Source organism: Dermochelys coriacea, chromosome 23 (genome assembly GCF_009764565.3).
Source record: "Dermochelys coriacea isolate rDerCor1 chromosome 23, rDerCor1.pri.v4, whole genome shotgun sequence".
In the NCBI taxonomy this organism is placed as follows: Eukaryota; Metazoa; Chordata; order Testudines; family Dermochelyidae; genus Dermochelys; species Dermochelys coriacea.
Window position 1 is genome coordinate 13370598 of NC_050090.1, and position 18423 is coordinate 13389020.

General features: G+C 64.6%; 6 protein-coding genes and 1 long non-coding RNA gene across 22 annotated transcripts in view; 2 read left to right on the forward strand and 5 right to left on the reverse strand.

The window, feature by feature from the left end:
* LOC119846859 (immunoglobulin superfamily member 1-like) overlaps positions 1 to 18423 on the forward strand; it is a 597460-nt gene that overhangs the window by 179409 nt on the left and 399628 nt on the right. The gene's annotated exons all lie outside the window — the stretch shown is intronic.
* Positions 1 to 18423, reverse strand: part of LOC119847133 (immunoglobulin superfamily member 1-like) — a 660993-nt gene that overhangs the window by 108582 nt on the left and 533988 nt on the right. The gene's annotated exons all lie outside the window — the stretch shown is intronic.
* Positions 1 to 18423, reverse strand: part of LOC119847459 (leukocyte immunoglobulin-like receptor subfamily A member 6) — a 652437-nt gene that overhangs the window by 108582 nt on the left and 525432 nt on the right. The gene's annotated exons all lie outside the window — the stretch shown is intronic.
* Positions 1 to 18423, reverse strand: part of LOC119846912 (immunoglobulin superfamily member 1-like) — a 615137-nt gene that overhangs the window by 79645 nt on the left and 517069 nt on the right. The gene's annotated exons all lie outside the window — the stretch shown is intronic.
* On the reverse strand, positions 264 to 3111 carry LENG1 (leukocyte receptor cluster member 1). Its single transcript, XM_038381708.2, has 4 exons — positions 2920 to 3111; positions 2043 to 2225; positions 1270 to 1523; positions 264 to 869 (listed from the first exon to the last, which is right to left on the reverse strand). Exons 1-4 carry the CDS (start codon positions 3049 to 3051, stop codon positions 650 to 652), a joined length of 789 nt encoding a protein of 262 aa, XP_038237636.1. The 5' UTR covers positions 3052 to 3111; the 3' UTR covers positions 264 to 649.
* Positions 2995 to 4228, forward strand: LOC122457255. Its single transcript, XR_006276731.1, has 2 exons — positions 2995 to 3134; positions 4144 to 4228. It is a non-coding gene; the product is annotated as an uncharacterized LOC122457255 (long non-coding RNA).
* On the reverse strand, positions 4091 to 18301 carry TMC4 (transmembrane channel like 4). 2 transcript variants are annotated; one of them, XM_043501184.1, is made up of 16 exons: positions 18157 to 18301; positions 16707 to 16935; positions 16392 to 16528; positions 15827 to 15988; positions 13753 to 13838; positions 12855 to 13000; positions 12333 to 12480; positions 11844 to 12011; positions 9051 to 9214; positions 8378 to 8504; positions 7749 to 7846; positions 7036 to 7219; positions 6593 to 6723; positions 5936 to 6091; positions 5555 to 5633; positions 4091 to 5231 (listed from the first exon to the last, which is right to left on the reverse strand). In XM_043501184.1, exons 1-16 carry the CDS (start codon positions 18194 to 18196, stop codon positions 5181 to 5183), a joined length of 2106 nt encoding a protein of 701 aa, XP_043357119.1. In that variant the 5' UTR covers positions 18197 to 18301; the 3' UTR covers positions 4091 to 5180. The 2 variants fall into 2 exon arrangements, with proteins under 2 accessions (XP_043357119.1, XP_038237634.1); XM_038381706.2 differs by having other exon boundaries at positions 9051 to 9217.

The window sequence follows — 18423 nt, forward strand, 5'->3', positions numbered from 1 at the left end:
TAGAACTCAGGAGTCCTGATAACTTCCCCACAAAGAGCCAGCAAGCCAGGAGTCCCTACACTCAACTCCATTCCCTGACAAAGGGCTAGGCCTCCCTGCCCCCACTGAACCCATTGGCTCCTGCTCCCCAAGCCAGGGATAGAACCCAGCTGTCCTGACTCCCAGCACCCACCTGCAACTGGAACCCAGGAGTCCGGGACTGGGTTTCCCCTTCTGTGCTTGCTCCTATCCAAGCTTTCCCTGCTCCCGTGAGTGAGTGAAGTAAGACAGATGCCTTTTGTTAGCAGGTAAGCCCCTGCCTTGTGGGGCATTCAGATAACCCCTGATACTTGCTGCTGCTAATGCCAGGTGCTAAGAGGTGAGCATCCAGCCTGGGGCCCCAGTGGGGCAGCCAGCACCCTCCTGTGAGAGCAAGGAGGATTCTGGCTCCCCGAGTATGACCCCCATGCCAACCTTCATGGCCAGGAGGGTGGCAGAGAGGACAGCACTCGGTGTCTCCCCCGCTAACTCTGCAGAGTGATACCACATGCTGGCTGCCTTGCTGTGATGCCAATGTCCCTGTTCCACCTGCTGTGTGACCCCTGGTGCAGGAATCTCTGTGCCCAGGGCCCGCTGTTTCAGCCACGAGTTCCAGGGGTGCTGGGCGGGTTCAGTGCTGCTCCCTCACATCCCAGCTGCGGGGCCTGCGTACCAGCTGCGGGTTGAACTGGGAGTTGTAGCGGCGTTTCCTGTCGTCCAGCTCCTCCTCCTCCTCCCCACGCTGGGGCTCCCTCAGCCGCCCAGATAACAGGGCTTCGGTCCTGGCTCGCTCGGCCTGCTCCCGCTGCAACCGCTCCCACCGCAGCTGCTCCAGGGAGAGGGGAACAGAGCTGCAAGGACAAGCAGAAGGGAACCACTGAGTTCCTACAACCCTGCGCCAGGTGGTGTCTAGATGTGTGTTCCACGAGGACTACAACTCCCAGTATGCAATTGTCCCTCCTAGGGGCATGATGCATGCTGGGACAAGTAGGCCCAGCTATTGCCTGGGAACAAGTGTGTTGAGTACATGCTGAGAGGTGTAGTTTCAGTAACACACCCACACCCGTGCAGCTGAGAACAAGGGAAGTAAATTGCAAGCTGGTAATTGTAGTCCTTGTGGACTGGGACATTGCATGCTGGGACTTGTGATCCCTGTGCATAGGAAACAGGCTGGCACAGTGGATGCTCGGACTTGTAGTCCCTGACTCCCAGCGAGCGCTGCTCTCTAGCCCTGCCCCACATCCAGCTCACCCCACTGCTTTCTTCTCCCCTGCTGGCTTCTCTTTCTCCTTCTTGCGCTTCTTCCCCTCCCCCTTCTTCTTGTGCAGATGCCTCTCCATCTCCCGCAGTGGGTCCAGTCTGTTCTTCAGCTGCTCCTGCGTGGTCACCGTGGCTGCCTCCCGGCTGCGGTCGGGGGCTTCCTGGTACCACGGCTGGCTGGTCTGGGCCTCGGCCGCACTCTGCCCCAGATAGGTCAGCAGCCCGATAGCCTTCTCTTGCCGCTCCTGGTTGGGGCAAAGCAGGGAGGGGAGTGTGCTGAACTCAATCACCTTGAAGAAGTAGGAGCCCCATCTGCTAGGGGAGAGGGCGGGACCGATTGTGGCCCCACTGATGTAGGAGAGGGCACTGTGGGAGGTTTTTGCCTTATGGGTACAGGAGCCAGGGGGCAGCTCATGGGAGTGGGGAGAGAGCTTGAGAGGGGAACCAGCATGCAGGGCAGCTGAGCTATAAAAGGTGTCAGAGCACCTGCATGTGGTGAGGGGGAACCCCCAATTCTGTACATAGCCTCCTCCTCCAACAGGGGTGTGTGAATCCCCACCCTTGTCCCTTCTACTCCGAGATGTCAGGATCTGAGGCTTGGCTGTACCCCATCTCCTGTAACAGGGTGGGGGGTAGATACCCCACCGCACTGCACCAGCCACCTCCCATCAGTGCACCAACGTAGGAGCAACCTAACCCCAGCAAGCTGGGGGGCTCACCATGCCCAAGGAATGCAGGTGCCCCCCCCACACACACACACACACCTTTTCCCTGCGTTTCTCCTCCTCATACTCCTTGTTCCCGGTCTTGGAGCCCTTGCCCTCCTCCAGATCCCGGAAGAGGTCGACATGGCGTGACTCCTCGCCACTGGGGGCCAGCGCCGAGCCGCCATCGGGTCCTGGCAGGGCCGACACCCGTGCCTTCTTCCGCAGGAACTCAGTCCGCGCCTGCAGGGGGAGACGGGGGCTGGTTGTGGGGCCGGCTCTGACGCAGGTGGCAGGAGTCAGGGCAGCCCGTGGGCTCTGTGCTGGGGGGCGATGGCGTGTGGCGAGGGCAGCATGGCATCAGGCTGAGGCCTAAGAAACTCATTTCATGTGGGGCGAGGGCAGATCGTGCAGGGGCTGTGATGTTAACGGTGCAGCATACGCTGAACCAGCCACCCCACGGGGGCAGGTGGGGTTAGAAAACTACCCGATTTGGAAATGGTTCAGCCCAGCTCCCTTCTCTGATTCCACCCCTTTGGAAATGGTTCAGCCCAGTTCCCTTCTCTCCCCCCTCCTTTGGAAATGGTTCAGCCTGGCTCCCCTTTCCTCCCTTTGGAAATGGTTCACCCCAGTTCCCTTTTGCTCTGCTTCCCCCCTGTTGTGGGTCAGCCCAACTCCCATTTCCTTTTCTTCCCCTCCCCCATTTAAAAATAGTAAATCCCAGCGCTCTCCGCCTCCTCCTTCCCATTTAGAAATGGTTCAGCCCAGCTCCCTTTTGTTCTTCCCCCGATTTGGAAATGGTTCAACCTAGATTTCACCCCCAATTTAACAATGGTTCAATCCGTGACCGCGTCACGTGATGTAGGATGCGTTCCCATTGGTACGCATGCGCACTCGCTACACCCGCGTTGCCGTCTGCGCATGCCCGGTAACTCGCCTCCTGTTCGGCCAGCAGGGCCCGGGCCTCCCGCTGTCGCTGCTCGTCCTGCGCCTGCGCCTCGTCCCTCCGCACGCGGGCCACATTGTCCTTGTTCCGCACGTGCCACGATTTCTTGGGCAGGATGTTCATGGTCCTGCCTCAGCTCCGCGCTGCGCGGCGCGACTTCCGCTTCCGGGTCAGCGCCCTGCTGGTGTGCTGATTGGCACGACCTGGTCACTCTCTAATTGGCGGGTTCCAGACCCTCCCCCTCCGCTCTGAATTCTCATTGATGGACCCTAGTCCGGCCCTCGCTTTCTGATTGGATTATTTTGGCCCCACCCTCCGCAGCTCGCTCTTTTATGATTGGACAACACTGGGCCGCCCTCGTGCCCTGATTGGCCTATTGGCGACTCAACCTCCCCTCCCTCCAGCTTTACCCAATTGGTTCCCATCCAACCTCCCGCCTCAGCCTCCTTCGTCTCTCATTGGTGCATGGTAGTCAGCCCCGCCCCCCCGCTGCCGCCTAGCACTGATTGGTCCAAGCTGGCCTCACACCCCCACTGCCCCCGCAGCCGATTGGTTGGGATGAGGCCCCACCCCGGGGCTGGCACCGCCCAGAGGGGAGAAGCCCAGTGTCCCATCCCCCATCCCCACCTCGCTGCTGCCGGGCCCCCTCCCTCCACCTGAGCTGCATGGCCGACGCCCCGAGCCTGCGGAACTCCCTGCCACAGGACCTGGGGTCGGGCCAGGCGCTGGCTACATGCAGGGAGCCTCGGTCCCTCCCTGGGTCCCGACCCCTCCCCCCACACACCCGCCAGCTTGGGCCCTCCCCACACCTCCGATTGCGGGCGGGGAAGACGGCTGCGTCTCTCCCCAGCCACCCTGCACCGTGCACCGCCCCGGAGCTCCGGTAGCAGCCAGGACGGAGACGGGAGACTGGGCTACATGGACCATTGCTCTGACCCCCCTATGGCCGATCTTGTGCACCCTGCACGCACGGAAGTACACGGCCTCCCATGAAGCCCGGGGGGAGGGAACGGGGCAGACGCAGAGATAGTGGAGGTGGCTGTGGGGAGACAAACCCACTACTGTTTGCCTCCAGCCCTGCACACCGGCTCCCCCCACACTCTCCACCGCCCCATCCATTACTTACACATGGGCCTGGCAGAATTGGCTTTTTATTTTATCATTTCAAACCAAAACTAGCGTTTTATTTTTAAGCTTCTTTTTTTTTTTTTTCAGATTTAAAATTTTCCCAATTGCAGCAAATCACAGGAGAGTCAAAGATCGGGGAGGGGATCAGCCAATGATTTATCGACAGCAGGTGTTAGAGATTCAAAAAGTCACAGCTTTAAAAGCCGTTAAATTGTCAACATTGCATCTCAAAATACACCGAGGAAATCAAACGCTGTTAAGTTTCCGAGCAGGGTTTCCTTGACTTGGCCGAGCTGTAAATGGTGATTATTGTTGATGACAATCGCTCTTTGCGGGTTTGTGTGTGTGGTGAAATCAGAGCCTGGGCAGGGAGGGAGAGAGAGACGTGGGTCTCCTTCCAAGAGGGGTGGCAGCTGGGCACCGGTAGACAGGGAATACAAATGCAGCTGCCCTGGAGTGCGACAATGCAGTTCTGCTGCCAGCCGGCAACAAGAGATTTACTCGGGTTCAACCGCTATCTACTCTGTTCAGAGGGCGGGGGGGCTCGCCTGGGGCAGGATGGAGAGCGTGAGAATTGGGGCCTGAAGGCCAGCAGCCTGGCCCATTTCAGACACAAGCAATTCTGTCTCCTCCTCCTGCAAAGCCCCCTGGGATGTCCGTCACACGCAGGGTTCTGCTTCACTTCCTGTCCTAACCTGAACAGCGTCACTGGGCAGCGGTAAAGAGCGGCTGCCAGGCGAGGGGTCCCTGTATAACCAAACCCCATCCCCCATCCCAGAGAGGTCATGTCTCCGTGCCAGGCGAGGGGTCCCCATATACCCAGCCCCCACACACCACTCCAGAGGGGCCACGTCTCAGCACCAGGTGAGAGGTCTCTTTTTAAACAGCCCCTGCGCCCTCATCCCAGAGGGGCCATGTCTCAGCGCCGGGCAAGTGATTCTTACACACAGTCCATGAACGAGCTCCGGGTTCTTTGGAGGTTATTGTAGTTTTCTTCCAGCAGGGGGCAGGTTTGGCACACAGGCAAATCGCTGACGCTGGCAGGGAAGGGACGGGTCCGACAAAAGGCAGGGCCAAGAGTCATCCTCAAATCAACTAGACGGGAGTTGTGTGCAGCGCTCTCCCTAGCGGAGCTCTGTGATCTGAGTCACTAAGAAGACCTTATCCTGCCCCTCCTGTGGGAAAAGGAAGGGTTAAAAAGAGGTGGGAACCCTGGAGGGTAAGTTCAGCCATCTGGGGCCAGCCCAGGGGCCCATCTACCCCGGTATCCCGGCTCTGCCTCCACCCACGTCCCACCTACTTCAGAGGAAGGAGACACGGCAGCCCCTAGCAGCCAAAGCAGGGAGTACGCTGTTCCTCATTTCTCCCTGTCAATAGCCCACCCCGCCAGGCCCAGGATCATCTTGTGGCAGGGAGTCCCACCGGCTAACGGCGATCCCAGATGGGAGCCGGCTCCCTCCAGCGGCAAAAAGCCCCATGGCTCCGGGACATCACTCACCAAGCGCAGCTGCTCTTTGAGTTCCTTCACCAGGCGGCTGTAGGAGTGAGCCAGGGCCATCAGGTAGAACATGAGGATGCTGCGGTTGCGGGATGGGAAGAGAAAAGCCGGGGGGGGGGGGGTTAGACAGAGACAGGGTTGGGGGCAGCCCGGAAATTGTATGCGTGCGTGTCTGTCCGTCCCTGCTGCCCCCTGCTGGTGGGGACAAGCTCTGCTCTGCGTCCGTCTGTCCATCCTCCCCTCTTGCCCCCGCTGGAGGGGATGGGCCCCTGCTCTCTGTGTGTCTCCATGTCCCTGCTGCCTGGCATCAGACCCCCACTCCACGTGTCCTATCCCCCCTAGCGCCCCCCAACCCAGGGGGATTCCCCAGAGGCCCCTCACCTCAGCAGCAGGAAGAGCGGCACAGCGAAGGCCAGCGAGCCCACGAACTGCAGGAACTCCCTGGCCACGTGGGGCAGGGTGTCGATGGCCGCCCAGAGGGTGCTCCACATGGTCAGCTCACCCCGGAACGGGCCACAGGCCTGGGAGGGCTGGAGGCTGCGGGGGGGGGGAGAGAGTGAGTTGGGGGGCAGGGAACGAAGTCCAAGGCAGGGGAGCAGAGACAGTGCCCCAGGGGGGATGGAGTCAGGGGAGGGGGAAGGATAAGGGGGTTTGTCATGCTGGGGGGAGGGGAAGGTCAGGGGACCCTGGAGGGCTGGGTGAGGTGGAGTGGCAGACCCCAAGGAGCTGGAGGTGTGGGCGAGAGGGGCTGGGGAGAGGGAGGCAGGGGACCCCAGGGGAACTGAGTGAGAGGGGTGGGGCACCCTGGGGACTGGACGAGGGGTGGGGGATACCAGGGGCTGGGTGAAGGGGGCAGGGAACCCCAGGAGCCAGGGGGCTGGGCAAGGGGGGCCAGGGGGCCAGGCTGTGGTGGAATCCAGAGGGCTGGGTGAGGGGAGCAGGGGACCTCAGGGGGCTGGGTGAGGGCCCCCAGGGGACTGGGGGAGGGGGGCAGGGGGTCCAGGCGGGGGGGGATCCAGGGGGCAGGGGGGCACTCACACAAAGACGCTGTACAGCAGGGGCACCCAGGCGATGGCCAGGCCCAGAAGCAGAACCAGCAGGAAGAAGAAGCTGGAGCTGGAGGCGCGGAAGGTGCGGTCGGCCGGGCGGCAGTTCGAGAACAGGGTGAGCTGGGGGGTGACGAGACAGACGTGGACCCGGGGCGCTGAGCAACCAGACAGCCCCCGTCCCCCTCCCGGGAGAGGACCCAGGCGTCCGAGCTCCCAGTCCCTCCCACCCCAACTAGGACCCCCCAGGAAAGGACCCAGGTGGCTGAGCTCCCAGTCCCGCCCCCACCCGCTCTCATCACTAGCGCCCCCACCCCCACCCCAGGGAGAGGACCCAGGTGTCCGAGCTCCCAGTCCTGCCCCCACCCGCTCTCACCACTAGGCCCCCCTCCCCTCCCCGAGGCAGGGAGAGGACCCAGGCATCCAGACTCTCACCTTCTTGAGGTAGAAAAGCAGGACAAACTTGGCGGTGTGGAGCAGGGGCAGCAGGGGGGAGAAGGCGGTGCCGACCCAGCACACGGTCTGGCCGTACACCAGGTCCAGCACGTTGGGGGGCACCAGGAACTCCTGCTGCCCCAACAGCCGGGCCAGGGGGGCGGGGCCGTGGGTCACCAGCAGCCTGGGGGGAGTAGAAGGGGGTGAGGGGCGGGGGAGACTGCTCTGAGCCCGGCTCCCCCCCACACCCCAGCACTAGCCCTGCCAACAACCCCAGTCGCTGTCCCCCAGCTCCCGACTCCCCTCCGGCCTGAGCCCCAAACCCCAGAGCCAACCCACTCACTCTGGGACCCCCTTTATATGGCCATTGATTCCCATCCATCCCTAGAACAGATCCCACCCCCACCCCCCGAGTGCAGATCCCACCTCCCCCCAGCCCACTGACCTCCCATTCCCACCCCCAGTGCAGATCCCACTTCCCCCCAGTCCACTGACCCCCCACTCCCACCCCCAGTGCAGATCCTACCTCCCCCCAGCCCATTGACCCCCCACTCTCACCCCCAGTGCAGATCCCACCTCCCCCCAGCCCATTGACCCCCCATTCCCAACCCCAGTGTTGATCCCACCTCCCCCCAGCCCACTGACCCCCCTGCAGCCCCACCCCCAGTGCAGATCCCACCTCCCGAGCCCACTGACCCACCCCCATTTCTCACTTCCTGGGGAACTCCACCAGCAGCAGCACCAGCAGCACCACGAGCAGGTCGAATACCAGCAACTTATACATCTCCTGCCCCACGCTCGTCTCCCAGCACTGGGGGGGAGGGGACGTGTCAGCGCCCCGCATGGCCACAGGACCCAGGCGTCTGGGCTTCCGGCTCCCCCACCACGCTCCAACCACCAGACCCCACTGCCCTCTCCAAGCCGGGAGAGAACCCAGGCGTCCGGGCTCCCGGCTCCCCCACCGCGCTCCAACCGCCAGACCCCACTGACCCTCCCAAGCCAGGAGAGAACCCAGGCGTCCGGGCTCCCGGCTCCCCCACCGCGCTCCAACCGCCAGACTCCACTGACCCTCCCGAGCCAGGAGAGAACCCAGGCGTCCGGGCTCCCAGCTCCCACACCGCGCTCCAACCGCCAGATGCCACTGCCCTCCCCGAGCCGGAAGAGAACCCAGGTGTCCGGGCTTCCGGCTCCCCCACCGCGGTCCAACTGGCAGACCCCACTGCCCTCCCCGAGCTGGGAGAGAACCCAGGCGTCCAGGCTCCCGGCTCCCCCACTGCGCTCCAACCACCAGACCCCACTGCCCTCCCCGAGCCAGGAGAGAACCCAGGCGTCCTGCACTGACCGGGTGCTGCTGGTAGTTGTAGTGGCAGGTCTTGCAGGAATCAGCGTCGGGGTCCCCGTGGCAGGTGATCTGGGTCCAGAGGGAGAAGAGGAGAACAAGGAGGCTGGAGAGACGCAGGAACACGGTCCTGCCACAGAGAGAGAGGGGGGCTGGTTAGCCGGGGACCCCTCGCCCAGCGCTGTCCACAGGGGGTGGGGGCTGGTACCTGGGGACCCATCGCCCAGTGCTGCCTACGGGGAGCAGGGGCTGGTACATGGGGACCCCTCGCCCGACACTATCCACAGGTGGCAGGGGCTGGTACATGGGGACCCTCGCCCGGCGCTGCCCATGGGGAGCTGGGGCTGGTACACGGGGACCCCTCGCCCGGTGCTGCCCCTGGGGGTGGGGCAGGGGCTGGGTACCTGGGGATCCCTCACCCAGCGCTGCCCCTGGGGATGGGATGGGGGCTGGTACACGGGGACCCCTCGCCCGGCTCTGCCCCTGGAGGTGGGGCAGGGGCTGGGTATCTGGGGACCCCTCACCCGGCGCTGCCCCTGGGGATGGGATGGGGGCTGGTAAATGGGGACCCCTCACCCGGCTCTGCCCCTGGGGGTGGGCCGGGGGCTGGGTACAAGGGGACCCCTTGCCCGGCGCTGCCCCGGGGTAGGGCACAGCCCTGGCTGCCCCCCGGTACCTGAGCAGGGTGAGCCGGATCTCCAGGCTGAGTGGGTACCGCTCCAGGCGCACCAGCAGCCTGAAGGCCAGCGGCACCAGCTGGTTGGCGGCCGTGATCACTATGGAGGGCAGATAGGCCACCAGCAGCCCCAAAACCAGTCCCTGCTGCCCTGAGCCGGTGTCCTCCTGAGGGGGGGAGAGGTCACCAGGGGTCAGAGCAGAATCCCCTCCCCCAAGACCCCTGCGGGGAGCGGAGCAGCTGAAGGGCTGGCAGCTGGGATAGCGCCACTGCCCCCATGGAAGGGGACATGGGCAAACACTGGAGCGAGGGGGGTGGGCTGAGCGGGGGGGCTGCGGGTCGGGAGTCAGGGGAGCGAGGGCTGGGGGTCGGGAGCAAGGGGCTGCGGGTCGGGAGCGAGGGGCGTGGGGGCCACAGGTCGGGAGCGGGGGGCTGCGGATCAGGAGCAAGGGGCCCGGGGGCCTCGGGAGCGAGGAGCTGCGGGTCGGGAGCAGGGGCTGCAGGTCGGGAGTGAGGGGCGCGGGTTGGTAGTGAGGGCTGTGGGGGCTGCAGATCGGGAGCAGAGGCTGCAGGTCGGGAGCAAGGGGCTGTGGGTCAGGCGTGAGCTGGGAGCAAGGGGCGCGGATTGGGAGCGAGGAGTGAGGGGCTTGGGGGCTGCGGATCAGGAGCGGGGGCTGAGGGTTGGGAGCGAGGGGCGTGGGGGCTGCGGGTCAGGAGCGAGGGGCTGCGGGTCGGGAGCGGGGTCTGCGGGTCGGGAGCGGGGGGCGCAGGTTGGGAGCAAGGGGCTGTGAGTCGGGAGTGAGGGGCGCGGGTTGGGAGCGAGGAGCTGCGGGCCGGGAGCAGGGGCTGCAGGTCGGGAGTGAGAGGCGCGGGTTGGTAGTGAGGGGCGTGGGGGCTGCAGATCGGGAGCGGAGGCTGCAGGTCAGGAGCGAGGGGCGTGGGTCGGGAGCGAGGGGTCTGCGGGTCAGGAGCGGGAGCGCGGGTCGGGAGCGAGGGACGCGGGTTGGTAGTGAGGGGCGTGGGGGCTGCAGATCGGGAGCGGGAGCGCGGGTCGGGAGCGAGGGGCGCGGGTCGGGAGCGAGGGGCTGCGGGCCGGGAGCGGGGGCTGCAGGTCAGGAGCGAGGGGCGCGGTCGGGGGCGAGGGGTCTGCGGGCCGGGAGTGAGAGGCACGGGTTGGTAGTGAGGGGCGCGGGGGCTGCAGATCGGGAGCAGAGGCTGCAGGTCAGGAGCGAGGGGCGCGGGTCGGGAGCAAGGGGTCTGCGGGTCGGGAGCGAGGGGCGCGGGTCGGGAACGAGGGGCTGCGGGCCGGGAGCGGGGGCTGCAGGTCAGGAGCGAGGGGCGTGGGTCGGGAGCGAGGGGTCTGCGGGCCGGGAGTGAGAGGCGCGGGTTGGTAGTGAGGGGCGTGGGGGCTGCAGATCGGGAGCGGAGGCTGCAGGTCAGGAGCGAGGGGCGCGGGTCGGGGGCGAGGGGTCTGCGGGCCGGGAGTGAGAGGCGCGGGTTGGTAGTGAGGGGCGTGGGGGCTGCAGATCGGGAGCGGGGGCTGCAGGTCAGGAGCGAGGGGCGCGGGTCGGGAGCGAGGGGCGCGGGTCGGGAGCGAGGGGCTGCGGGCCGGGAGCGGGGGCTGCAGGTCAGGAGCAAGGGGCGCGGGTCGGGAGCGAGGGGTCTGCGGGTCGGGAGCGGGGGCTGCAGGTCAGGAGCGAGGGGCGCGGGTCGGGAGCGAGGGGTCTGCGGGCCGGGAGTGAGAGGCGCGGGTTGGTAGTGAGGGGCGTGGGGGCTGCAGATCGGGAGCGGGGGCTGCAGGTCAGGAGCGAGGGGCGCGGGTCGGGAGCGAGGGGTCTGTGGGTCGGGAGCGAGGGGCTGCGGGCCGGGAGCGGGGCTGCAGGTCAGGAGCGAGGGGCGCGGGTCGGGAGCGAGGGGTCTGTGGGTCGGGAGCGAGGGGCTGCGGGCCGGGAGCGGGGCTGCAGGTCAGGAGCGAGGGGCGCGGGTCGGGAGCGAGGGGTCTGCGGGCCGGGAGTGAGAGGCGCGGGTTGGTAGTGAGGGGCGTGGGGGCTGCAGATCGGGAGCGGAGGCTGCAGGTCAGGAGCGAGGGGCGCGGGTCGGGGGCGAGGGGTCTGCGGGCCGGGAGTGAGAGGCGCGGGTTGGTAGTGAGGGGCGCGGGGGCTGCAGATCGGGAGCGGAGGCTGCAGGTCAGGAGCGAGGGGCGCGGGTCGGGAGCGGGGTCTGCGGGCCGGGAGCAGGGGGCTGTGAGTCGGGAGTGAGGGGCGCGGGTTAGGAGTGAGGGGCGCGGGTTAGGAGCGAGGGGCTGCGGGCCAGGAGCGAGGGGCGCGGGTCGGGGGCGAGGGGTCTGCGGGCCGGGAGTGAGAGGCGCGGGTTGGTAGTGAGGGGCGTGGGGGCTGCAGATCGGGAGCGGAGGCTGCAGGTCAGGAGCGAGGGGCGCGGGTCGGGAGCGGGGTCTGCGGGCCGGGAGCAGGGGGCTGTGAGTCGGGAGTGAGGGGCGCGGGTTAGGAGTGAGGGGCGCGGGTTAGGAGTGAGGGGCTGCGGGCCAGGAGCGAGGGGCGCAGGTCGGGAGCGGGGTCTGCGGGCCGGGAGCAGGGGGCTGTGAGTCGGGAGTGAGGGGCGCGGGTTAGGAGTGAGGGGCGCGGGTTAGGAGCGAGGGGCTGCGGGCCAGGAGCGAGGGGCGCGGGTCGGGAGCGAGGGGCGCGGGTCGGGAGCAGGGGCTGCAGGTGGGGAGCAGGGCGCGCGGGTCGGGAGCGGGGGCCCGGGGGCCGCGGGTCGGGAGTCAGGGGCCGGTACCTGCATCTGCTGCGAGTACTCGGTGGCCCGGTAGACGCAGTAGAAAGCCGCCCCCAGCAGCGCCAGCACCAGCAGGTTGAGGGCCCCGCGCAGGGTGAAGAGGGCGAGTCGCTGGCCCGGGCTGCGCTGGGCCATGAGCCGCCGCAGGGTCTGTTCCTCCAGGTCCATCTGGGAGAGACGCACGTCCGGGCAGCCCCCCAGCCCAGTCAGGCCCCTCTCCACCCCCCCCCAGCCGTGCCTGTCACTCCACACACCAGCCCCCCTTCCTGCCCCAGCCCCCCGTCTCCCTCCATTCACCCATCAGCCCCTATCCAGTCCCCCACACCATCTCCCTCCCCAGCCCACCACCGCAGGCCCTAATCACACACTCCAGCCCCACATCCCAGAGCCCCTGTCCATTCCCAGCCTGCCTGTACCTCAGTGTCCCCGCACACGAGCCCCCAACCCGGCTGCCCCGCACACCAGCCCTGCGCCCCCTGCTGGCCTCACCCGCAGCTCGTAGCGGAGGCTGTTGTGTTTCATGTGCACCGCGGTGCCTGGTGCCAGGCAGAAATCCCAGCCGGCGAAGACCTTGTTGCTGTAGGTGTTGAGTGCCCAGTTCTCACTGACCAGGCTGCGCTTCAGGAGATGGACGGCCCTGGGGGGAGAGCGCAGGGTGACGGCCCCCATGAGATGGCAAAATGCAGCCAGCTCTGGGGTTGGGCGCAGGGGCTGGTTATCCGGGGACCCCTTGCCGGGTGCTGGGATGCGGCCCCTCTGGGGCAGGGCGGGGTGGATGGTGGGTATACGGGGACCCCTCGCCCAGTGCTGGGACGCGGCCCCTCTGGGGTGGAGCAGGGGCAGAGGCTGGGTGTACGGGGATCCCTCGCCCAGTGCTGGGACGTGGCCCCTCCGGGGCAGGGCGGGGTGGAGGGTGGGTATACGGGGACCCCTCGCCCGGTGCTGGGACACGGCCTCTCTGGGGTGGGGTGGGAGCTGGCCCCCCATGGGGGTACCTGGGAAGTGACTCACCGGTGGACGATCCAGAGGAGGCAGACGGAGAAGTAGCCCAACACGCTCAGCAGATAGGCCAGGGGGATGTTATAGGAGAAGCCCACGAAATCCACGGCTGAGTTTTGGTAATAACCATAGAACAGGTACGTGAGCTCCATGAACCCCTGAGAGAGACAGAGCCTCAGTGGGGGGGGGTCTCCTCCAGGGGCGCCGGCTCCCATCCGGCCCCAGGGCAGGGACTGGGAATGTGACAAACTGATCTGGGGAATTGGGGCCAGCTTCGATTTGTAGGGGACACATGAAGGGGGCTGGGGGGCGGAGCTGAGGGGGCTGGGGGTGGAGCTGAGGCATGGGGGCCGGGGGGCAGAGCTGGGGGACTGGAGGGTGGAGCTGAGGTGTGGGGGGCTGGGGGCGGAGCTGGGCGTGGGGGTGCTGGGGGTGGAGCTGTGGGGGCTGGGGGCGGAGCTGAGGGTGTGGGGGGCTCGGGTGGAGCTAGGGGGCCTGGGGAGAGGAACTGAAGCATGGGGGGCTGGGGCGGAGCTGAGGGTGCAGGGGGGATGGGGGAGGAGCTGGGGGGATGGGGGCGGAGCTGAGGCACAGGCGGCTGGGGATAGAGCTGGGGGGGCTGGGGAGGAGCTGATGGCATGGGGGGCGGGGGGCAGAGCTGGGGAACTGGGGGGTGGAGCTGAGGTGCGGGGGCTGGGGGCAGGGCTGGTGGGGCTGGGGGTGGAGCTGAGGCATGGGGGCAGAGCTGGGGGACTGGGGGGTGGAGCTGAGGTGCAGGGGGCTGGGGGCGGAGCTGTGGGTGCAAGGGACTGGGATGGAGCTGAGGGGGCTGGGGGGAGGAACTGAGGCATGGGGGGCTGGGGGTGGAGCTTAGGCATGGGGGGTTGGGGGCCATGGACCAGGCTCTCACCGTCCCAGAGAGCAGGTCCATGAGGTAGGTGAAGTAGCTGACCAGGCCCCGCGCCGTGGGGTCGTACTGCAGGCAGCTGCTGATCACTGCAAGTGGGGGGGAGAAAAGGGGTGAGACCCTGTGACATTATTGACATAATATGGGACCTTACAGAACATTGTTGCAACCAAGGTCCTATAGTGGCATTAAATCTTGTATAAAGGGAGTCAAATAGGGTGTCTAAGACAAGGTTAGGGTTTGCTGGTTATGATTATGTTGTCTATATGTGTGTATCATTTTTGTAGTTCAAGTGATGAATATTGGCTCTATACTGTCTAAAGAACAGGAGGACTTGTGGCACCTGAGAGACTAACACATTTATTTGAGCATAAGCTTTCATGGGCTAAAATCCACTTCATCAGATGCATAGAATGGAACATATAGTAAGAAGATATATATACATACAGAGAGCATGAAAAGGTGGAAGTACCCATACCAACTGTAGGAGGCTAATTAATTAAGAGGAACTATTATCAGCAGGGGAAAATAAACTTTGAAGTGATAATCAAGATGGCCCATTTCGGACAGTTGACACGAAGGTGTCAGGATACTTAACATGGGGGGAAAGTTTCAATTAGTATCATGACTGAGCCATTCCCAGTCTCTGTCATTACACATATTGAATTTATTTCCCCATGTTAAGTATCCTGACACCTTCGTGTCAACTGTCCGAAATGGGCCATCTTGATTATCACTTCAAAAGTTTATTTTCCCCTGCTGATAATAGTTCCTCTTAATTAATTAGCCTCCTACAGTTGGTATGGGTACTTCCACCTTTTCATGCTCTCTGTATGTATATATATCTTCTTACTATATGTTCCATTCTATGCATCTGATGAAGTGGATTTTAGCCCATGAAAGCTTATGCTTAAATAAATGTGTTAGTCTCTAAGATGCCACAAGTCCTCCTGTTCTTTTTGCTGATACAGACTAACACGGCTGCTACTCTGAAATCTATACTGTCTGTATTTCAAACTTATGCTCTGCTTCTGGGTGACACCCCAGACAAGTTGGTGTCAGCTCTGCCTAGCCTACTGGATGGCCCATTAAGGACCATCAGCCATACAAGTGACCCATTGAGAGAAGTCAGATGCGCCTGGTGACTCAGCAAGGTAGGCAGGGACTTGCTCATGTGACGCCAAACTCCATTTTGCTGTAATTTTCCACAGTAAGAACAAAGAGGGGTTCTTACACCTGGAAAAGACTATAAAAGGCTGATGTCTCCATCTTGTCTTCAATCCTGCTTCTGACCTCTGGAGGGACTTTGCTACACTGAAGCTCTGAACCAAGGACTGAAGGACCCATCCCAGCTGTGGATGTTCTCCAGAGACTTGCTTTGAACCTGCAGTTTCTTCCATCACGGCTACAAGCCTGAACCAAGAACTTTGCCATCACTGGATGTAATTGACTCCATTTAACCAATTCTAGCTCTCATCTGTATCTTTTTTCCTTTTATGAATAAACCTTTAGATTTTAGATTCTGAAGGATTGGCAACAGCGAGATTTGTGGGTAAGATCTGCTTTGTATATTGACCGGGGTCTGGGCCTTGGTCCTTTGGGATCGAGAGAACCTTTTTTCTTTTACTGGGGCATTGGTTTTCATAACCATTCGTCCCCATAACGAGTGGCGCTGGTGGTGATACTGGGAAACTGGAGGGTCTAAGGGAATTGCTGGTGTGACTTGTGGTTAGCCAGTGGGGTGAGACCAAAGTCCTCTCTGTCTGACTGGTTTGGTTTGCCTTAGAGGTGGGAAAACCCCAGCTTGGGCTGTAACTGCTCTGCTTTAAGCAATTTCTCCTGACTTGGCTCGTTCCATTGGGTCCTGTCAGAACCAGCCTCATTACAGACCTCCTCAAACCAAACCTTGTGGGTCACCCCCCCGACATCGGACCTGGGCTGCCATTCTGGGGGCTATTCCCTTCTCCCCCATCCCCTTTGATAGGGATGGGACCCAGGCATCCAGGCTGCCGTTCTGGGTGCTCTCGCCCCCTTTCTCTCACTGGAGACTGGACCCAGGCATCCGGGCCGGCTGTACCCGTGGAGTTCTGCCCCTGCTGGGTCTGGTTCAGCTGCAGCCCCTCGAAGGCAGCATAGGGGGCCACCACAAACCCCACTATGAGCAGGGCCCCTCCCAGGTTCAGCAGCACCAAGAAGCGCAGGAAGTTGAAATACGACTGGATCCCGGTTCCGAAGTGACCTGGGGGGGAAATGGCAGCATCACCCCGACAGCGAGTCCGAACCCCCAGGCTCCCCAGCAGAGGCTGACCACAGGGCTCGGTGTGGGGGGGAGGGTCACTCTCAGCAGGGAGGGGGGACCCTGGGACTCAGAGGGGGGGTTCACTCAGCAGGGAGGGGGGACCCTGGGGCTCAGAGGGGGGGTTTGCTCTCAGCAGGGAGGGGGGACCACAGGGCTCGGGGGGTCACTCTCAGCAGGGAGTGGGGACCCTGGGACTCAGAGTGGGGGGTTCGCTCTCAGCAGGGAGGGGGGCCCTGGGACTCAGAGGGGGGGTTCACTCTCAGCAGGGAGGGGGCACCCTGGGGCTCGGGGGGGGGGTTCGCACAGTGGGGGGGACCCCAGGCCTCAGAGGAAGGAATCCTACCTTCGATGTGGTTCAGTGACTCCCTCCACACCTGGGCGTACAGCAGGGCACCCTTCACCTGTCCCTGCAGGCGGTCCATCCCTACCTGCCACCGCTCCCAGTGGCTCCGTTTCCAGGTGGCCTGCTGCTCCCGGAGCCTGGTGGGGAGAGGGACAGGGGGTGAGACCTCAGCCGCCCCCCGCCCCCATGGCCCTCCCAGAGCCGGGGAGAGAACCCAGGAGTCCTGGCTCCCAGCCCCCCCTCTAACTACTAGCCCCCCTTCCCTCCCAGAGCCAGAAAGGAACCCAGGTGTCCTGCCCCGTGCAGGGGGGTTACCTGAGTCTCCGTTTCTCCGCCATGGAGAGCGGCAGCTGTTTCAGGGGAACCGACTCCTGCTTCCCGGCTCCTTCCCCATCCCGCTCCTGGGGGGCCCCTGGGGGCTCCCCCTCATCCAGCGCAGCCCCCCAGGCCTTGGCCACGTTGCCACGGAAACGCAGGGTTGCGTTGCTTGGCAGCTGGAGGAAGAGGGATGAGGGGGGCGGCTGCGGCCCCCAGTCATCATCATCTGGGGAGGGAGAATGTGGGGTGAGTGTGGGGGGGAAGATTCAGCACCCTCCCTCCCCGTACTTACTGACCCAGGGATGGGGAGGGGACCCAGGAGTCCAAGCTACTGTCTGGGGTAGCCCTAGCATCAGGAGATGGGACCCAGGAGTCCGAGTAACTGGTCAGGGGCTGCCTGCTGGGATAGGACCCAAGAGTCCAGATTATTTGGGGGGAGGGGTGGGGCTGTACACTGGGGATGGGACCCAGGAATCCGGGTGATGGGGGGAATGTGTCTTTTGGAGATGGGACCCAGGAGTCCAGGTTACTGCAGGAGGGGGCGCGGGGAGCGCTGCTGGGGACGGGACCCAGGAGTCCGGGTGACACCAGGGGGGCAGGGCACGGACCCAGGAGTCCAGGTGACTCGGGGGCGGGGACCCAGGAGTCCGGATTACAAGGTGTTTGGGGGGGGGGACCCAGGAGTCCGGGTGACTCGGGGGCGGGGACCCAGGAGTCCGGATTACAAGGTGTTTGGGGGGGGGACCCAGGAGTCCGGGTGACTCGGGGGCGGGGACCCAGGAGTCCGGATTACAAGGTGTTTGGGGGGGGGACCCAGGAGTCCGGGTGATTCGGGGGCGGGGACCCAGGAGTCCGGGTTACGGGGGGGACCCAGGAGTCCGGGTGACTCGGGGGCGGGGACCCAGGAGTCCGGATTACAAGGTGTTTGGGGGGGGGGACCCAGGAGTCCGGGTGACTCGGGGGCGGGGACCCAGGAGTCCGGATTACAAGGTGTTTGGGGGGGGGACCCAGGAGTCCGGGTGACTCGGGGGCGGGGACCCAGGAGTCCGGATTACAAGGTGTTTGGGGGGGGGGGACCCAGGAGTCCGGGTGACTCGGGGGCGGGGACCCAGGAGTCCGGATTACAAGGTGTTTGGGGGGGGGACCCAGGAGTCCGGGTGACTCGGGGGCGGGGACCCAGGAGTCCGGATTACAAGGTGTTTGGGGGGGGGGGACCCAGGAGTCCGGGTGACTCGGGGGCGGGGACCCAGGAGTCCGGATTACAAGGTGTTTGGGGGGGGACCCAGGAGTCCGGGTGACTCGGGGGCGGGGACTCAGGAGTCCGGATTACAAGGTGTTTGGGGGGGGACCCAGGAGTCCGGGTGACTCGGGGGCGGGGACCCAGGAGTCCGGGTTACGGGGGGACCCAGGAGTCCGGGTGACTCGGGGCGGGGGGGAGGCTCCTCACCTGGCCCATCCCGGCCCGCCTGCGCCCAGCGCGGCTCCATGGTCCGGCCGCTCCGGGAAGGAGGAAGCGCGTCGCCCGGCCCGGCCCGGTTCGGTTAATCATTGGCCCCGCGGTGACCTGGCGACGGGGCGCGGCTCAGCCGTGGGGGGCGCGGCGGCTGGCCCCCGCTAACCCCCCAAACACCGCTGCCGACCCCAGCCCCAATGGGGGCGGACTTCTCGCAGGGAGGATGGGGACCCCGGGAGCAGGGGAATGGGGGTCAATGGG